The sequence below is a fragment of the Choloepus didactylus genome, chromosome 9 (genome assembly GCF_015220235.1).
Source record: "Choloepus didactylus isolate mChoDid1 chromosome 9, mChoDid1.pri, whole genome shotgun sequence".
Taxonomy (NCBI): Eukaryota; Metazoa; Chordata; class Mammalia; order Pilosa; family Megalonychidae; genus Choloepus; species Choloepus didactylus.
Window position 1 is genome coordinate 122,472,780 of NC_051315.1, and position 16,563 is coordinate 122,489,342.

The 16,563-nt window shown below is 38.5% G+C and overlaps 1 protein-coding gene across 1 annotated transcript in view; it reads right to left on the reverse strand.

Moving 5' to 3' along the window:
- Positions 1 to 16,563, reverse strand: part of DNER (delta/notch like EGF repeat containing) — a 381,612-nt gene that overhangs the window by 25,724 nt on the left and 339,325 nt on the right. Inside the window, exon 11 of the mRNA XM_037850346.1 lies at positions 741 to 872. Coding sequence (XP_037706274.1) covers positions 741 to 872 — 132 coding nt within the window. The remainder of the gene's footprint in view (positions 1 to 740; positions 873 to 16,563) is intronic.

The following is a 16,563-nucleotide window of genomic DNA, read 5'->3' on the forward strand; positions in this document are numbered from 1 at the left end:
GCCTCTAACTAGCATGTTTTGATGTTCTGCTGCTATGGAAGATCAAACTGCCCTGACTAATTTAAATAAGAAGGAAACACCTTTCATAGCTGAATTTTTAGCAGTTGACAAAACAACTGAAAACTCAATTCCAAGTCAGTTCTCATTTTCACCTCAATCCTAGTAGACACATTTCTGTAATATATGAAATCTTGATTATGACATTTTCAAACTTCTGCTAGTTGATCTTTAGAGAACACTTAGCTCTAAGCAGCTCACTGTTTTTCACATTTTCTTTTACGCTCATCCTCACTGGACTTTTCTCCATGCAATAGATGGAACCTAATACATTTGAAGACACTTGACAGCATAAATGAAAAGCGAATTTACAGTCCTTTTTTTTTTTTCCCCAACACAAAGACTCTATTTTTTTGACACGATTCTAATGCTTCTCTGTTAAGCACATTTTTGGCTGTATTAACAGCACTGAACTCTGGATGACATCTGCATATTATCATCTCAGTGGAAAGGCTGGAATCAGACGCAGGAAGTTGTGTGAGCAACATGATGCAGTGAGCAAAAGAACTGAATTGGGACTGGGGAGAGATGGTGACTCAGGTTAGCCCTCTGGGCTTCCACTGTCTCCTCTGCACAGCGATGTACACTGAGCCCCGGGGGCTGATGGCCACAGCAGCCATCCTCTCCTGGTTGGGTAAAAATGCACAGTTAAGCCACAGCGTCCGAGCTGCAGAAAGACTTACGGATTTCACAGTTTGCTCCCACCCAGCCGTGAGGGCAATGGCAGGTGTAACCGTTGGGCTGGTCCAGGCAGGTCCCGGCGTGATGGCAGGGGTTACTGTCACATTCATTTATGTCGATGTCGCAGTCCTCACCTACAGAGGGAGAGAAAGTGACAGTGAAACAGCTGCACTAAGATCCAAGCCCTGGGGTCATGATCTCCAGCAACAGAGCTCAATTTGCTGCTTGTCTTAAATGCAGAACCCCGGCAAAAGTCAAAACAAGGAACCTTTTATTTAAGTAAAACCGAAAAAAGAAGAAAGAAATGGTGTTGGTAAAAGAATCTTCTTTAGTCTAGTTAACTGAGGCTGATTTCCATGTCTGAATAAATCTATCAAAAAAAAAAACAGAACTTGGGTTCATCATTTTACTAAAGAAGTCTATTTTGGGCTTCTTCAGCTGAATTTAATCTGTTTTTCTGAAACCCCAGAAAGTCAAAAACTCACAGTTTATGGGGGGTTTTTTGTAGCCAAGTGTTTGAATGCACAAAGCTGGATGCTTGAAAAGGTCACTGTCTTCTACATAGTTCTAGGGCAGAGTTATGTGCTTGCCCGGAATCAATTATGAAAGATTATTCCACTTTCCAAATCCCTACCTATGCTTCTCAGGAGAACGGAACCGCTCAGGAGAAGAATCGCCTCCTTCTTCCCCGTAAGGAGAGACAGTTGTGAAGTCTGTGGTTAGTAGGAATTTGAGGTCATCTTCCCAGGGAAGTAGCGGCCCCAGGGACGCTCACCCCCAGCCCTGGTCTGTCTTCCCATCAGCATGAAGAATCCGATCTCAGGTCGTGTGATCTCCCAACCCTGCCTACATACAGCTTTCCTGGGAATCCTCGCCCCCCTCAGAGGGAACCTGCTTTAAAGTTACAGACAGGAACCAGGGACCACATTAAGGAATTCAAACACCAACTTGAAGGAAATAGCTTGTGAATGAAAATTACAGGAACAAGGCCATCATCAAGTGATTTCAAAGCCATTACTACAAATCAACACAGAATAGATATGCTTCTTACATTTAAAGGCATCTTGTAAACACTGACTACAAGATATTTCACATCTAGGCAATCTCTCCGAAAATGTGCAAATGAAAAAAAGAAATGTTAAAAATGCCCCCATCTGCTTAGCTAAACATGGGAACTGATGAAAAAAATTTACTGCCCCCCCCGCCCCCGCACTGCTGTAATCGTAAGACTAAAGCAAGGGAGTAAAATCAAATAGTTCATCCATTTTCAAAAGGCAATATTTTAGTCTACACTCAGATAATTATTTCAGGCTTACTTAATTAGCATTCAAGTGCTTTCTATCTGCTATTGGTTTACCTCACGTTTCTAAAACCACCATGTGCCACACATTTTAGAGGAGAAATCTCACACTAAAATACTGCACACCTGCTACTTGTCACACTCTTTCCCTAACTGACATCTATTTTATTTTTAAATTGAAATCTGTCAAACACAACATTTATAACTTTTAGGTCCTACAAGGTTGATTATAATTTAGTAGTGTCTAAGTGAATTTGTTTCCTTCAATAAATGTAGCCATTTACGTCAATAGAAAAGGCATGAAATTAATTGCCTCTTACTAACCTATTTCATAGGTTGTCTTTCTATTAATGGAGCAATCACTCTGAGTGGAAAAGGGCACAGACAAAACTGTTACAAACGGCATTACATGGTAGACCAGTTGAAGAGACATAGAAGCAAGAACGTGCTGAGAAATGTTAAAAGGATGAACTCAAAGACCTGGACAAATATAAATCAATCTACTCTCTAACCATTTAGGAACACAGCTTAATAGAGGTATTACTGAACAATAGCTTTCTTTAGCTGACAATCTGAAAATTACAAGTTCCTGAAATAAGATAGCAGTGCCCTTGCAGCTACAGAAATGGCCTACCTTTCCCCTACTTCTATAGCCCGAGAGGACTCAAAAGTCCCACTCTGGTCCACAAGTCGATACTGTCCCTCTAACTTCCTAAATCCTGGCCCATCCAGATCCATTGGTCCAGTCCATCTAGTTCTGGAGGTAAGTGCCAAAGTCAAGGTCCAGAGCACCCTAAGGTGTGTATTGGTTCTTGGCTCTCTAAGAGGCTCAAATAAAGTCAGGGGAAGTCCAACAACCTTAGAATGAACTGTTCTAGGGACTCACTGTTTGGAAGGATTTGGTGGAAATAGAGAATGGCAGGAAAAAAATGGAATGAATTATTCCCAAGGACATTTAGCAAACATCCCAACCTAGAATCCCAAGAACTGGAGCCCAGAGAGAACACCAAACCTCTTCCAGCCTGGCTTTCACCACCACAGTGTTCTTTGAGCTGCCTTGGGGACCCAATGACACAAGCTAATGGTATACACCCCATGAGAGTCAGGGGCCCAAGTAGCTAGCAGCTTTTTTGCCAGCACATGTGTTCTGGCAGAACCCTGTATGGATGTGCAATTCTCATTCTCCTTTAGATTTATACTAATGGCCTATTTTGCAGACTGACACTCCTACACTTCTAGTTGAATCAGTTATCCCTCAACCTGGCTCTCAGCTAAGGTCTCCACCGTTTCTACTACTGGTGTCGGGCAAATGTGGTGACTGTTGATGGAGCCACCCAAGGGAATCTTCAACCAGAAGACTCCTAAAGATAATTTGCTCTTTCCTACCTTACTGTGATTATGCTTTTTGCCATCAGTGCTAGGCAAGATGTTTGAAGACTTACTATGACTTATGGAGGACAAGTTTCATTTCAATCATGTTTCCCCCTATTGAGAACACTGTATTTTATATGCATTTCTTCAAACCTGTGACATTTCATTTCCAATCAATATGCATTCCAGCATATTTATCAGAAGAACTCTTAGTATATGGTATCATCTTTCTTTACAGACAGTTGCCTTAATAAATCTTTATGCTTTCACTTGCCTGAGCCAGATTACCATTTGTTTTTATTTCAGTTGAGGAAAAATCAATTACTTTTAAGTTGCTTGAATAGCATTTATGAAGAAAATAGAAAATGAAATTTCCAGTTGACTAAGGTTGGAAATCAGATCTGAACTTTGAATCCTTTATGACTTATTTTCAATCTACTACTTTCTAAGAGGCAATATGTATAATAGTTACCATATTTGGTAGTACTTATACAAATTTACAGCTTAATTCAGTATCCTTTCCCCAAGTAAATTAGGAAATGCAAAAAAAGACAAAAAAAATCCAAAGTCATACTATAGTTAGTAAATTCTTGGGTTAATAAATGTCTACTAGGTGTCAGCAATGGACTGGGAACTTTATACTACCTTCAAACCAAAAGGACTTCATTTCAGATGACATGAATCAAAACATTTAGTTGAATTTCTTTGATCATGATAGAGTAAGTGGAACCAATTTTTCCCTTCAACTATAAATAACTAGACAACTGGACAAAATAAATGAAAAAAAAAATACTTTTCAGACATAGACAACAGGCAGTGCACAACTGTATTTGCTGAGAGAAGGGAAACAAAACAGCTGAGCCCTAAGATCATCCTGGCTTTTTGCCCGGAGCCAATTTAGAGCACAATGGTTTCAATGAATTGAGGAGACAAAGACTGGAGTTCACGGAGGCCAAGGTGGCTATAATTTATAGGGCAGACCCACATGGAAGACACAGATGCTCAGAAACAGCAGCGTAAGAAACAAGATGTTAAAGTGCCCTGGGGCAAAAGATTACCTACTTTAAGTCATGCAATAGGATATTGAGAATGGAGAGAAAGTCTATTTCATAGGCAGCAGAGGGGGCATTCAAGTTCCTGTAAATAAGGAATTTCCTAAGGCCTTGAGCAAGGACAAAACATAGGCTCAAAAAAGACAGACAGGACCCTGCACTTCAAATTCACCTTGGGCTGATTTTCTTGATAAGAGGGCTAAACCCTGAAGGAGAGCAATGCAGAGTCAATTTGCAAAAAAAGGTGTTTGATGTACTGGTTAGCTCTTGGCACTCAAGGATATCTCATCATATGATTAAAATGTACAGTGTACAACAAAAGATTACAAGACAAAGAAACAGGAAATGACAGCCCATTGCAAGGAACAAGATAAAAATACAGAAACAATCAATAAAGAACATCAGACTTTGGACATACCAGACAAAGACTTAAAAAAAAAACGGTTCTTATTATGCTCAAGGAGATAATGAAAAACACAGAAAAGTAACTAAGGATATCAGGAAAAGATTGAACAATAGGAGAATCTCACTAAAGAGACAGGAATTTTATAAAAGAACCAATAGAAATACCGGAGTTGAAGACCACAATGACTGTAATTAACAATTACCTAGAGGGTTACAACAGCAGATAGGATCTGGCAGAAGAATCCGTATATTCGAAGACAAGACGATTGAAATTATTCAGGCTGAGTAACAGAAAGAAAAAATAATTTAAAAAGTGAACAGAGGAGAGAGGCGGGGCAAGATGGCGGAGTGGTGAGGAGCAGAATTTCGTCTCTCCCCTAGAGCAGCTGGCAATTACCCAAGAACTATATGAAACAGTGTTTTCGGGGTCTCCAGTAACCAGTCACACATTGGACACAAGTTTGGAATTGGAGGAAAAGCTGAGATCGCAGCGAACATTGTAAGTTCCCCGGACCGGGGGTCTGGCGCCCCTCCCCACCCAGACCTCACAGACTGTCTTGCTGCCGGCTCCCTGAAAGGGGGGGAAAGAAAACAAAAAACAGCAATCTGCTGAGGGCAAGAAGGGAGGCTCAACCCAGCCTCAACTGCAGAATTAATTAACAAATTAATTAACTAACTTTGGGAGCTGGGGTGCTAAAGAAGGGCTGGGCTCCGAGAAGTGGGGGCACGTAAAAGCAGGCACCCATTCCCAGACTCCAAAAAAGCCATTTTTTTTTTTCCCTTACATTTTGTCCCTTCTGGCTTCTCACTGATCCCTTATCTTTTTGCATTTCAATAGCCCCCGGCAAGGGTGGAACTGAAGAGGTTGGAGAGTAATTATCAGACAATAGCCCAAAGCATATCTTTAAATGTTCTACTCTGACACTGACAAAACTTCCAGGCTGGGGAAAAACGTTTAAAAGAGACTCTTTTTTTTTTTTTTTTTCCTTTTTTCTTTTTCTTGATTTCTTTTCTATTTTTTTTTTTTTTTTTTTTAAATCTAAAAGTAATATATGTGGTTATTTTCTATCAGAAAGCCCAGGTTGAGGGACTAGGCTGGGCTTGAGGGGAGACAGAGTACCTACAGTGTCTTTGAATTCCGTATTCACTACTGAAGGCCTCCACCCCCGTCTTTAACTGGCAACTCAGGCTGACCAAGGAATCTACCTGGAGAGGCCCCAAAGAGGAGAGAGGAGAAGGGAATAGTGCCCCTGAGAGACAACTGGAATTCTGAGGATTGGGAGAGTGGAGGGAGGCCCAGCTCAACTGGCAGTCCTCCTTCTGGGAATTCAGACCCCAGGGGCTGGAATTCAGATTCCAGCTTCAGTCAGCCACGCCCCTGACAGGATCAGAGTCACCAGGAGAACTAAAGGCTCCATACCTCCTTACACTGGTGGGGGAGCTGCGGGCTGGCCAGCGCCACCTGCTGGACAGGAGAGGAAAAGCACCAATTCTAAAGGCCTCATAGGAGGGTCTCATTCTCAGGAAAACTCCATACCCTCCCAATGAGACCTGGGCCTCACTAGACTGGGAAAATCTGACTAGGGTCGACCATATCTGAGGACACCCACTCACAAAAAGGTTACATAGAGGCAGAGCAAGAAACAGAAAAAACAAGAGGGGAAAAATTCCTATCAACTAAATAGAACCTAAGTTAGAGGTCTAGAATAAGTTGAACTGAATAACAGAGGCCAGAGAACAAAGCCAACCAACAAGAAAACCACTAAATAAAAGACAGAAAACAAGCTCCAAAATAAACTAATCAAGAGAATCAGATGCCTAGACAACTTAAGATAACAAGCCATACCAGGAAACACAAAAACATGGACCAGCCAAAGGAACAAACTAATAGCTCAGCTGAGACACAGGAGTGGAGGCAACTAATGCTAAATAAATTTGATGAAATGAAGGAAGATATAGCAAAAGAGCTGAAGGATATAAAGAAGACACTGGCTGACCATAAAGAAGAATTCATAAACTTAAAAAAACAAATGGCAGAACTCACGGGAATGAAGGCCACAATGGAGGAGATGAAAAACACAATGGAGGGACACAACAGTAGATTTGAACAGGCAGAAGAAAGGATCAGTGAACTGGAAGACAGGTCATTTGAATCCATACACACAAAAGAACAGATGGTGAAAAAAATGGAAAAATATGAGCAGGGTCTTAGGGAGCTGAGTGACAACATGAAACGCACAAATATACGTGTTATGGGTATCCCAGAAGGAGAAGAGAGGGGAAAAGGGGCAGAAAGAGTAATAGAAGACATATTCACTGAAAATTTCCCAACTCTTATAAAAGACAGAAAATTAGAGATTCAAGAAGTACAACGTACCCCAAATAGAATAGATCCCAATAGACCTACTCCAAGACACTTACTGGTCAGATTGTCCAATGTCAAAGACAAAGAGAGGATTCTGAAAGCAGCAAGAGAAAAGCAATCCATCACGTACAAGGGAAAGTCAATAAGACTATGTACAGATTTCTCTGCAGAAACCATGGAGGCAAGAAAACAGTGGCATGATATATTTAAGATACTGAAAGAGAAAAACTGCCAACCAAGAATTCTATATCCAGCAAAACTTTCCTTCAAAAATGAGGGAGAGATTAAAACATTTTCAGACAAACAGACACTGAGAGAGTTTGTGAATAAGAGACCAGCACTACAAGAAATACTAAAGGGAGTGCTACAGGCTGATAGGAAAAGACAGGAGAGAGAGAGTTGGAGAAGAGTGCAGAAATGAAGATTATCAGGAAAGGTAAAAGGAGAGGAAAAAATAAGATATGACATATAAATTCCAAAAAGCAAAATGGTAGTAGAAAGTACTGCCCTTACAGTAATAACACTAAATGTAAATGGATTAAACTCGGCAATAAAAAGACACAGACTGGCAGAATGGATTAAAAAACAGGACCCATCTATATGCTGTCTACAAGAAACTCACTTTAGACACAAGGACAAACATAGACTGAAAGTGAAAGGTTGGAAAAAGATATTTCATGCAAACAACAACCAGAAAAAAGCGGGAGTAGCTATATTAATATCAGACAAGTTAGACTTCAAAAGCAAAACAATTAAAAGAGACAAAGAAGGACACTATATATTAATAAAAGGGTCAATTCATCAAGAAAACATAACAGCCATAAATATTTATGCACCAAACCAGAATGCCCCAAAATTCATGAGGCAAACACTGCGATCACTGAAAGGAGAAATAGACACCTCTACAATAATAGTTGGAGACTTCAATACACCACTCTCATCAATGGATAGAACATTTAGACAGAGGATCACTAAAGAAACAGAGATGTTGAATCGTATGATAAATGAACTAGACTTGACAGACATTTATAGAACACTACATCCAACAACAGCAGGATACACTTTTTTCTCAAGTGCTCATGGAACATTCTCTAGAATAGACCACATGTTGGGTCACAAAGCAAGTCTCAACAAATTTAAAAATATTGATATTATACAAAACACTTTCTCAGACCACAATGGAATGAAGTTGGAAATAAATAAAAGGCAGAAGGTCATAAAATTCACAAACATATGGAGGCTAAACAACACCCTCTTAGAAAACCAGTGGGTAAAGGAAGAAATTACAAGAGAAATTAGTAAATACCTCGAGGCAAATGACAATGAAAACACAACTTATCAAAACTTATGGGATGCAGCAAAGGCGGTACTGAGAGGGAAATTTATTGCCCTAAATGCCTATATTAAAAGAGAAGAGAGAGCAAAAATTGAAGAATTAACTGCTCACCTGGAGGAATTAGAGAAAGAACAGCAAACTAACCCCAAAGCAAGCAGAAGGGAAGAAATAACAAAGATTAGAGCAGAAATAAATGCAACTGAGAACAGGAAAACAATAGAGAGAATCAACAAAACCAGAAGTTGATTCTTTGAGAAAATCAATAAAATCGATGGACCACTGGCTAGGCTAACAAAAAAAAAGAGAGAGCAGATGCAAATAAATGCAATCAGAAATGGGAAAGGAAATATAACTACCGACCCTGCAGAAATTAAGGAGATAATGAGAAGATACTATGAGCAACTATATGCTAATAAACTAGACAACTTAGATGAAATGGACAACTTCCTAGAAAAGCATAAACAACCAACATTAACTCAAGAAGAAATAGATGACCTCAACAAACCAATCACAAGTAAAGAGATTGAGTCAGTCATCAAAAAGCTCCCAAAAAGGAAAAGCCCAGGACCAGATGGTTTCACATGTGAATTCTACCAAGCATTCAAGAACGAATTAGTACCAATCCTGCTCAATCTCTTCAAAAAAATTGAAGAAGAGGGAAAGCTACCTAACTCTTTCTATGAAGCCATCATCACCCTAATACCAAAACCAGGCAAAGATACTACAAAAAAAGAAAATTATAGACCAATTTCTTTAATGAATATAGATGCAAAAATCCTCAACAAAATACTCGCAAATCGAATCCAGCAGCACATTAAAAGAATTATACACCACGACCAGGTGGGATTTATTCCAGGTACGCAAGGCTGGTTCAACACAAAAAAATCAATTAATGTAATACACCACATCAATAAATCAAAGCAGAAGAACCACATGATCATCTCGATTGATGCAGAAAAGGCATTTCACAAAATTCAACATCCTTTCCTGATGAAAACACTTCAACGGATAGGAATAGAAGGGAACTTTTTCAATATGATAAAGGCAATATATGAAAAACCCACAGCTAACATCACACTCAATGGGGAGAGACTGAAAGCTTTTCCTCTAAGATCAGGAACAAGACAGGGATGCCCACTATCACCACTGCTATTCAACATTGTGCTGGAAGTTCTAGCTAGAGCAATTAGGCAAGAAAAAGAAATAAAAGGCATCCAAATTGGAGAGGAAGAAGTAAAACTTTCACTATTTGCAGATGACATGATTCTATATGTAGGAAATCCAGAAAAATCTACAGCAAAGCTACTAGAACTAGTCAATGAATACAGCAAAGTAGCAGGCTACAAGATCAACACGCAAAAATCTGTAGTGTTCCTATACACAATTAATGTGCAACAAGAGGAGGAAATCAAGAAAAAAATCCCATTTACAATAGCAACCAAAAGAATCGAGTATTTAGGAATAAACTTAACCAAGGACACAAAAGACCTTTACATAGAAAACTATAAGAAATTGCTAAAAGAAATTGACCAAGACCTGAAAAAATGGAAGAACATACCATGTTCATGGATTGGAAGACTAAATATAGTTAAGATAGCAATTTTACCTAAACTGATTTGCAAATTCAATGCAATACCAATTCAAATCCCAACAACTTACTTTACAGAAATAGAAAAACCAATAACTAAATTTATTTGGAAGGGTAAGATGCCCCGAATAGCCAAAAATGTCTTGAGAAAGAGGAGTGAAGTGGGAGGTCTCACACTACCTGACTTTGAAGCATATTACAAAGCTACAGTGCTCAAAACAGCATGGTACTGGCATAAGGACAGATATACTAATCAATGGAATCAAACTGAGTGTTCAGAAGTAGACCCTCACATCTATGGACAACTGATCTTTGATAAGGCAGTGAAGCCAAAGCAACTGGGAAAGAGCAGTCTGTTCAATAAATGGTGTTTGGAGAACTGGATATCCATTTCCAAAAGAATGAAAGAGGATGTCCATCTCACACCTTATACGAAAATTAACTCAAAGTGAATCAAAGACCTAAACATTAGCACCAAGACCATAAAACTCTTAGAAGAAAATGTAGGGCAATATCTTAAAGATCTTGTGAAAGGAGGTGGTTTCTTAGACCTCACACCCAAGGCATGAGCAACCAAAGAACAAATAGACAAATGGGATCTCCTCAAAATTAAACACTTTTGTACATTAAAGGACTTTGTCAGAAAAGTCAAAAGGCAACCTACACAATGGGAGATGATATTTGGAAACCAAATATCAGATAAGGGTTTAATATCCCGAATATATAAAGGAATCCTGCATCTCAATAACAGAAAGACAAACAATCCAATTAAAAAATGGGCAAAAGACATGAACAGACATTTTTCTAAAGAGGAAATACAAATGGCTCAAAAGCATATGAAAAAATGCTCAACTTCACTGGCTATTAAGGAAATGCAAATCAAAACCACAATGAGATATCATCTCACACCTACCAGAATGGCCATTATCCAAAAAAAACAGAAAATGACAAGTGCTGGAGAGGATGTGGAGAAAGAGGCACACTTATTCATTGTTGGTGGGAATGTAGAATGGTGCAACCACTCTGGAAGACAGTGTGGAGGTTCCTCAGGAAGCTAAATATAGATTTGCCATATGACCTAGCTATTCCATTGCTGGGTATATACTCAGAGGAACTGAAACTTAAGACACAAACAGACATTTGTAAACCAATGTTTATTGCAGCATTATTCACAATTGCCAAGAGATGGAAACAGCCCAAATGTCCATCAAAGGACGAGTGGATAAACAAACTGTGGTACATACACATGATGGAATATTATGCAGCTGTAAGACAGAACAAAGACATGGATCATGTAATAATGTGGATGAACCTTGAGGACATTATGTTGAGTGAAGTTAGCCAAAAACAAAAGGACAGATTCTGTATGGTCTCACTAATATGAACAGACATTAATGAACAAACTTTGGGAGTTAAAAGCTGACAACACAGGCGACCAGGAGATAGAAAGAGGGCAGAGATCAGCCATTTGATGCTGAAGGACTATAGAATGTTTAGGATTGATTGCATAGATCCAGAAATAGATAGCATAATACTGTGTGATGGTAGCACAGTATTGTAAGTACACTGAACAGAGATGTCTGTGAGTAAAGCTGAAAGAGGTGGGATAGGAGAATGTATGACACCAGAGGTAAAGATAGATGATAAAGACTGGGACTGTATAACGTGGCAAAAACTGGAGTGGCCAATGACTGTTACTAAATATACAAATATAAAAATGTTTTTGCATGTGGGAAAGCAAATGAATGTCAACCATGTAGAAATTTGAAAAAGGGATGGTATTCAGGAAAAAACATAATCAAAGCAAACTGGAGTCTATGGTCAACAGTAACATTGTAATATACCTCCACTAAATGTAACAAAGGCAATACGCCAATGCTAAATGTATATGAGAAGGGGATATAGGGGAGTAATATGGGATTCTTGGTAGTGGTGTTATTTGCTGTCAGTAGTATATTGTATTGTATGACATGTTATTTTTCTTTTTATCATTTTTTCTTATTGCTAAAAAAAAAAACAATTTTTCTTTATTAATCAGTTTGTTCAAATGCTGATTGTGGTGATAAATGTACAACTTTATGATGATACCATGAACAACTGATTGTACACTGTGGATAAATGTATGGTATGTGAATATAACTCTATAAAATTGTAGGAAAATATATATATAGGAGTAAAAGTGTTGGAGAAAACATGGTGAGAGGGATGATGCCTCACTAATATGGACTAACTACAATGTGTAAACTCAGAATTGAATCTTAGAACATAGCCTAACGTGGACACAATAATTGTAATAGTCCCTAGATTGTAAGTTCTTACAGCAGTTAACTCGATCCCTGAATTGTAAGGCCTATCTCTAAACTTTAAGATGCTGATCCCCTAGCGTATGTTGTCACAAACATTGGGACTGGCAGTTTGATGTGCTGAGCCCTCAAGCATGGGACTTGCCCTTATGAAGCTCATTACCACAAAGGAAAGTCTAAAGTTGCATGTAATGGTGCCTAAGAGTCTCCCCCTGAGTACCTCTTTGTTGCTCAGATGTGGCCCTCTCTCTCTCTAACTGAGCCATCTCGACAGGTGAACTCGCTGCCCTCCCCCCTACGTGGGACCCAACTCCCAGGGTTGTAAATCTCCCTGGCAACACAGAGTATGACTCCCGGGGATGAATGTGGACCCGGCATCATGGGACTGAAAGTATCTTCTTAACCAAAAGGGGGATGCAAAATGAGATGAAATAGTTTCAGTGGCTGAGAGATTCCAAATGGAGTCAAGAGGTCACTCTGGTGGACATTCTTATGCACTATATAGATAACACCTCTTAGGCTTTAATGTATTGGAATAGCTAGAAGTAAATACCTGAAACTACCAAACTCCAACCCAGCAGTCTGGACTCCTGAAGACAATTATATAATAATGTAGATTACAAGGGGTGACACTGTGATTGTGAAGACCTTGTGGATCACACCCCCTTTATCTAGTGTATGGATGAGTGGAGGAATGGGGATAAAAACTAAAGGACAAATGGGGTGGGATGAGGGGATGATTTGGGTGTTTTTTTTTCACTTTTATTTTTTATTCTTGTTCTGGTTCTTTCTGATGTAAGGAAAATGTTCAGAGATAGACTGTGGTGATGAACGCATAACTATGTTATCATACTATGGACAGTGGATTGTATATCATGGATGATTGTATGGTGTGGGAATGTATTTCAATAAAACTGAATTTAATAAAAAAAAAAAAAGTGAACAGAGCCTAAGAAACCTATGGGACACCATCAAACATCCCAATATATGCATTACAGGAGCCCCAAAAGGGAAGAAAGAAAGAAAGAAAGGCGCAAAGGAATATACAAAGAAATAATGGTAGAAACCTGCTCAATTTAACAAAAGACATGAAGATGCACATTCTGCAGCCCAATGCATCAAAATAGGATAATCTCAAAGATAATCATGCTCAGACACACAGTAGCCAAACTGTCAAATGCCAAGGACTAGGAAAGAGTTCTGAAAACTGCATTACTAAAGCCAAGTGTTATGTACAAGGAAGTCCAAATAAGATTTGGTTACAATTTCTCACCAGAAACCATGGAGGCAAGAGGGCAGTAGGAGGAAATATTTAAAGTGCTGAAAAGAAAACAATTACCAACTAAGAAGTTTATATTTGATGAGACTGTTTATCAAAAATGAGTGGGAGATTAAAACATTCCCAGATAAACAAAAGCTGAGGGAATTTGTCGCCACTAAACATGCCCTAAAAACAATGCTAAAGGAAGTTCTTCAGACTCAAAGGAAAGGACACTATAGAGTGGATAGAAGCAGCATAAAGAAATAAAGACCTCTGGTAAAGGTAACCATATAGGTAATTACTAATGCCAGTAACATTGTATCATATATTATTTTTGGTATATTACTCCATTTTTTACTTCGTACAGATGTAGAATGCAGATGCATAAAACGTAATTAAAAATCTAAAGTTTTAGACATAAAATGTATAAAAATATAATTTGTGACAAATACAAAAAAAAGCTGGGGTGGACAAAGTGTATGTGTGTGCTATTGCAGTTAATTGGTAAAAAATCAAATGTGATTGCCACAGATTTCAGTGTTACATTTAAGCCACATGGTAAACACACCCCCCCCCAAATATGAAAAATATCTAAAGAAGGCAATATGAAGGGAATCAAATGGTACAAAAATTAATAAACATGAAAATATGCATTGACAGAATTGGGGAACAAAACAAGGTATAAGACTTAAAAGGCCAAGTAACAAAATGGCACAAAAAAGTCCCGCATTTTGAAAAAGAAAAAAAAAGTTGGAGGACTCAAATTTCCTCATTTTAAAACTTATTACAAAGCCGCAGAAATCAAAAGAACAGAGACAGACATACAGACCAATGGAATCAATTTGAGAGTTCAGAAATAAACCCTCACATTAATGGAAAATCACACATATGTCAAGGGTGCCAAGTCCACTCAATGGGGAAGAATGGTCTCTTCAAACAAATGGTGCCAGGAAAACTGGATATCCATATGCAAAAGAATGGAGGTGGATCCCCACCTCAAACCATATACAAAAATTAACTCAAAATGGATCAAAGACCTAAATATAAGAAACAGAACTATAAAACTCCTACTAGAAAACAGAGGGAAGCATGTTTAGGACTTTGGTTTAGGCAAGGTTTCTTAAACTTCAGCAAGAAAAAAAAATAGATAAACAGGACTTCAAAATGAAAGAAAATGTGCATCAAAGGAATCCATAATGAAAATAAAATGGCAACATAAAGAATGGGAGAAGATATTTGAAACCACATATCTGATAAAAGTTTAATATTCAGAATATACAAAGGAATCCTACAACTCAACAACAAAAAGACAACAAACAGTTTAAAAATGGGCAAAAGACTTAAATAAGCATTTCTCCAAAGAAGATATACAAATGGCCAAAAAGCACATGAAAAGGTATTCAATATCATTAGACATTAAAGAAATGCAATTCAAAACCATAATGAGATACCATTTCACATCCACTAGAATGGCTACTATTAAAAAATTGCAAATAACCATTGGAGAGGATGTGGAGAAACAGGAATATTTGTTCATTGTTGGTGGAATGTAAAATGGGGTGGCCACTGTGGAAAATAGTTTGGCAGTTTTTCAAAATGTTAAGTATAGAATTTCCAAATGACCCGTGTGCTGGTTTGAATGCATTCGGTAACCCAAAACGCCATTATCTTTGATGCAATCTTGATTAGACTGTAATTCTTCGAGTGTTTCAGTGGAAATGCGAATCACCCAACTGTGGGTGATAACTCTGGACGATTTCCATGGAGGTGTGGCCCCGCTCATTCAGTGTGGACCTTGATTAGTTTACTGGAGCACTATATAAGCCCAGACAGAGGGCACAAGCTTGCTACAGCCAAGAAGGACACTTTGAAGAATGCACAGGAGCTGAGAGAGGAACTGCAGTTTACAGAGACATTTTGGAGATGGCATTTGAAAGCAGACTTTTGCTCCAGAGAAGCTAAGAGAGGACAAATGCCCCAAAAGAAACTGAGAGTGACATTTTGGAGAGAAGCTGAAGCCTAGAGAGGAACGTCCTGGGAGAAAGCCATTTTGAAACCAGAAGTTGGAGCAGAGGCCAGCCACGTGCCTTCCCAGCTAACAGAAGTTTTCTGGACACCATTGGCCATCCTCCAGTGAAGGCATCTGATTGTTGATGCGTTACCTTGGACACTTCATGGCCTTAAGACTGTAACTTTGTAACCAAATAAACTCTCTTTATAAAAGCAATCCATTTCTGGTGTTTTGCAATCTGGCAGCATTAGCAAACTAGAACAACCTAGCAATCCCAGGCCAGACAGAAAAGGAAAAATACTATATAATCTCACTGACATGGATAATTAGAATAAGCAAATTCAAAGACTCCAAATCTAGAGTGCAGGTTCCTGAGGGCTGGGGTAGGGGAACAGAGTGGAGAGTGAATGCTTAATTGGTACTGAGGTTCTGCTTGGGGTGATGGAAAAGTTTTGATAATGGATGGCGGTGAATGGTAACACAACATTATGAATGCAATTAACACCATTTAATTATATATTTGGATGCATCTAAGACAAGAAATTTTAAGTTGTATATATATTACAACCTAAAAATTTTAAATAAAAATTTGTAAATTAAAGAAAATCACCATAGGACTGTACAACACAGTGAACCCTAATGTAAACTATGTATGTAGGTACAGTATAATTATAATAATATTGTATCATTAATTTTAACAAAGGTACCACACTAATGCAAATTGTTAATAATAGGGAAAACTGTGGTGGTGGGGGGGACATATGGGAACTCTGTATTTTCTCCGTGACTTTTCTATAAATCTATCACTTCTAAGTTTAAAAATATTTGAAGAA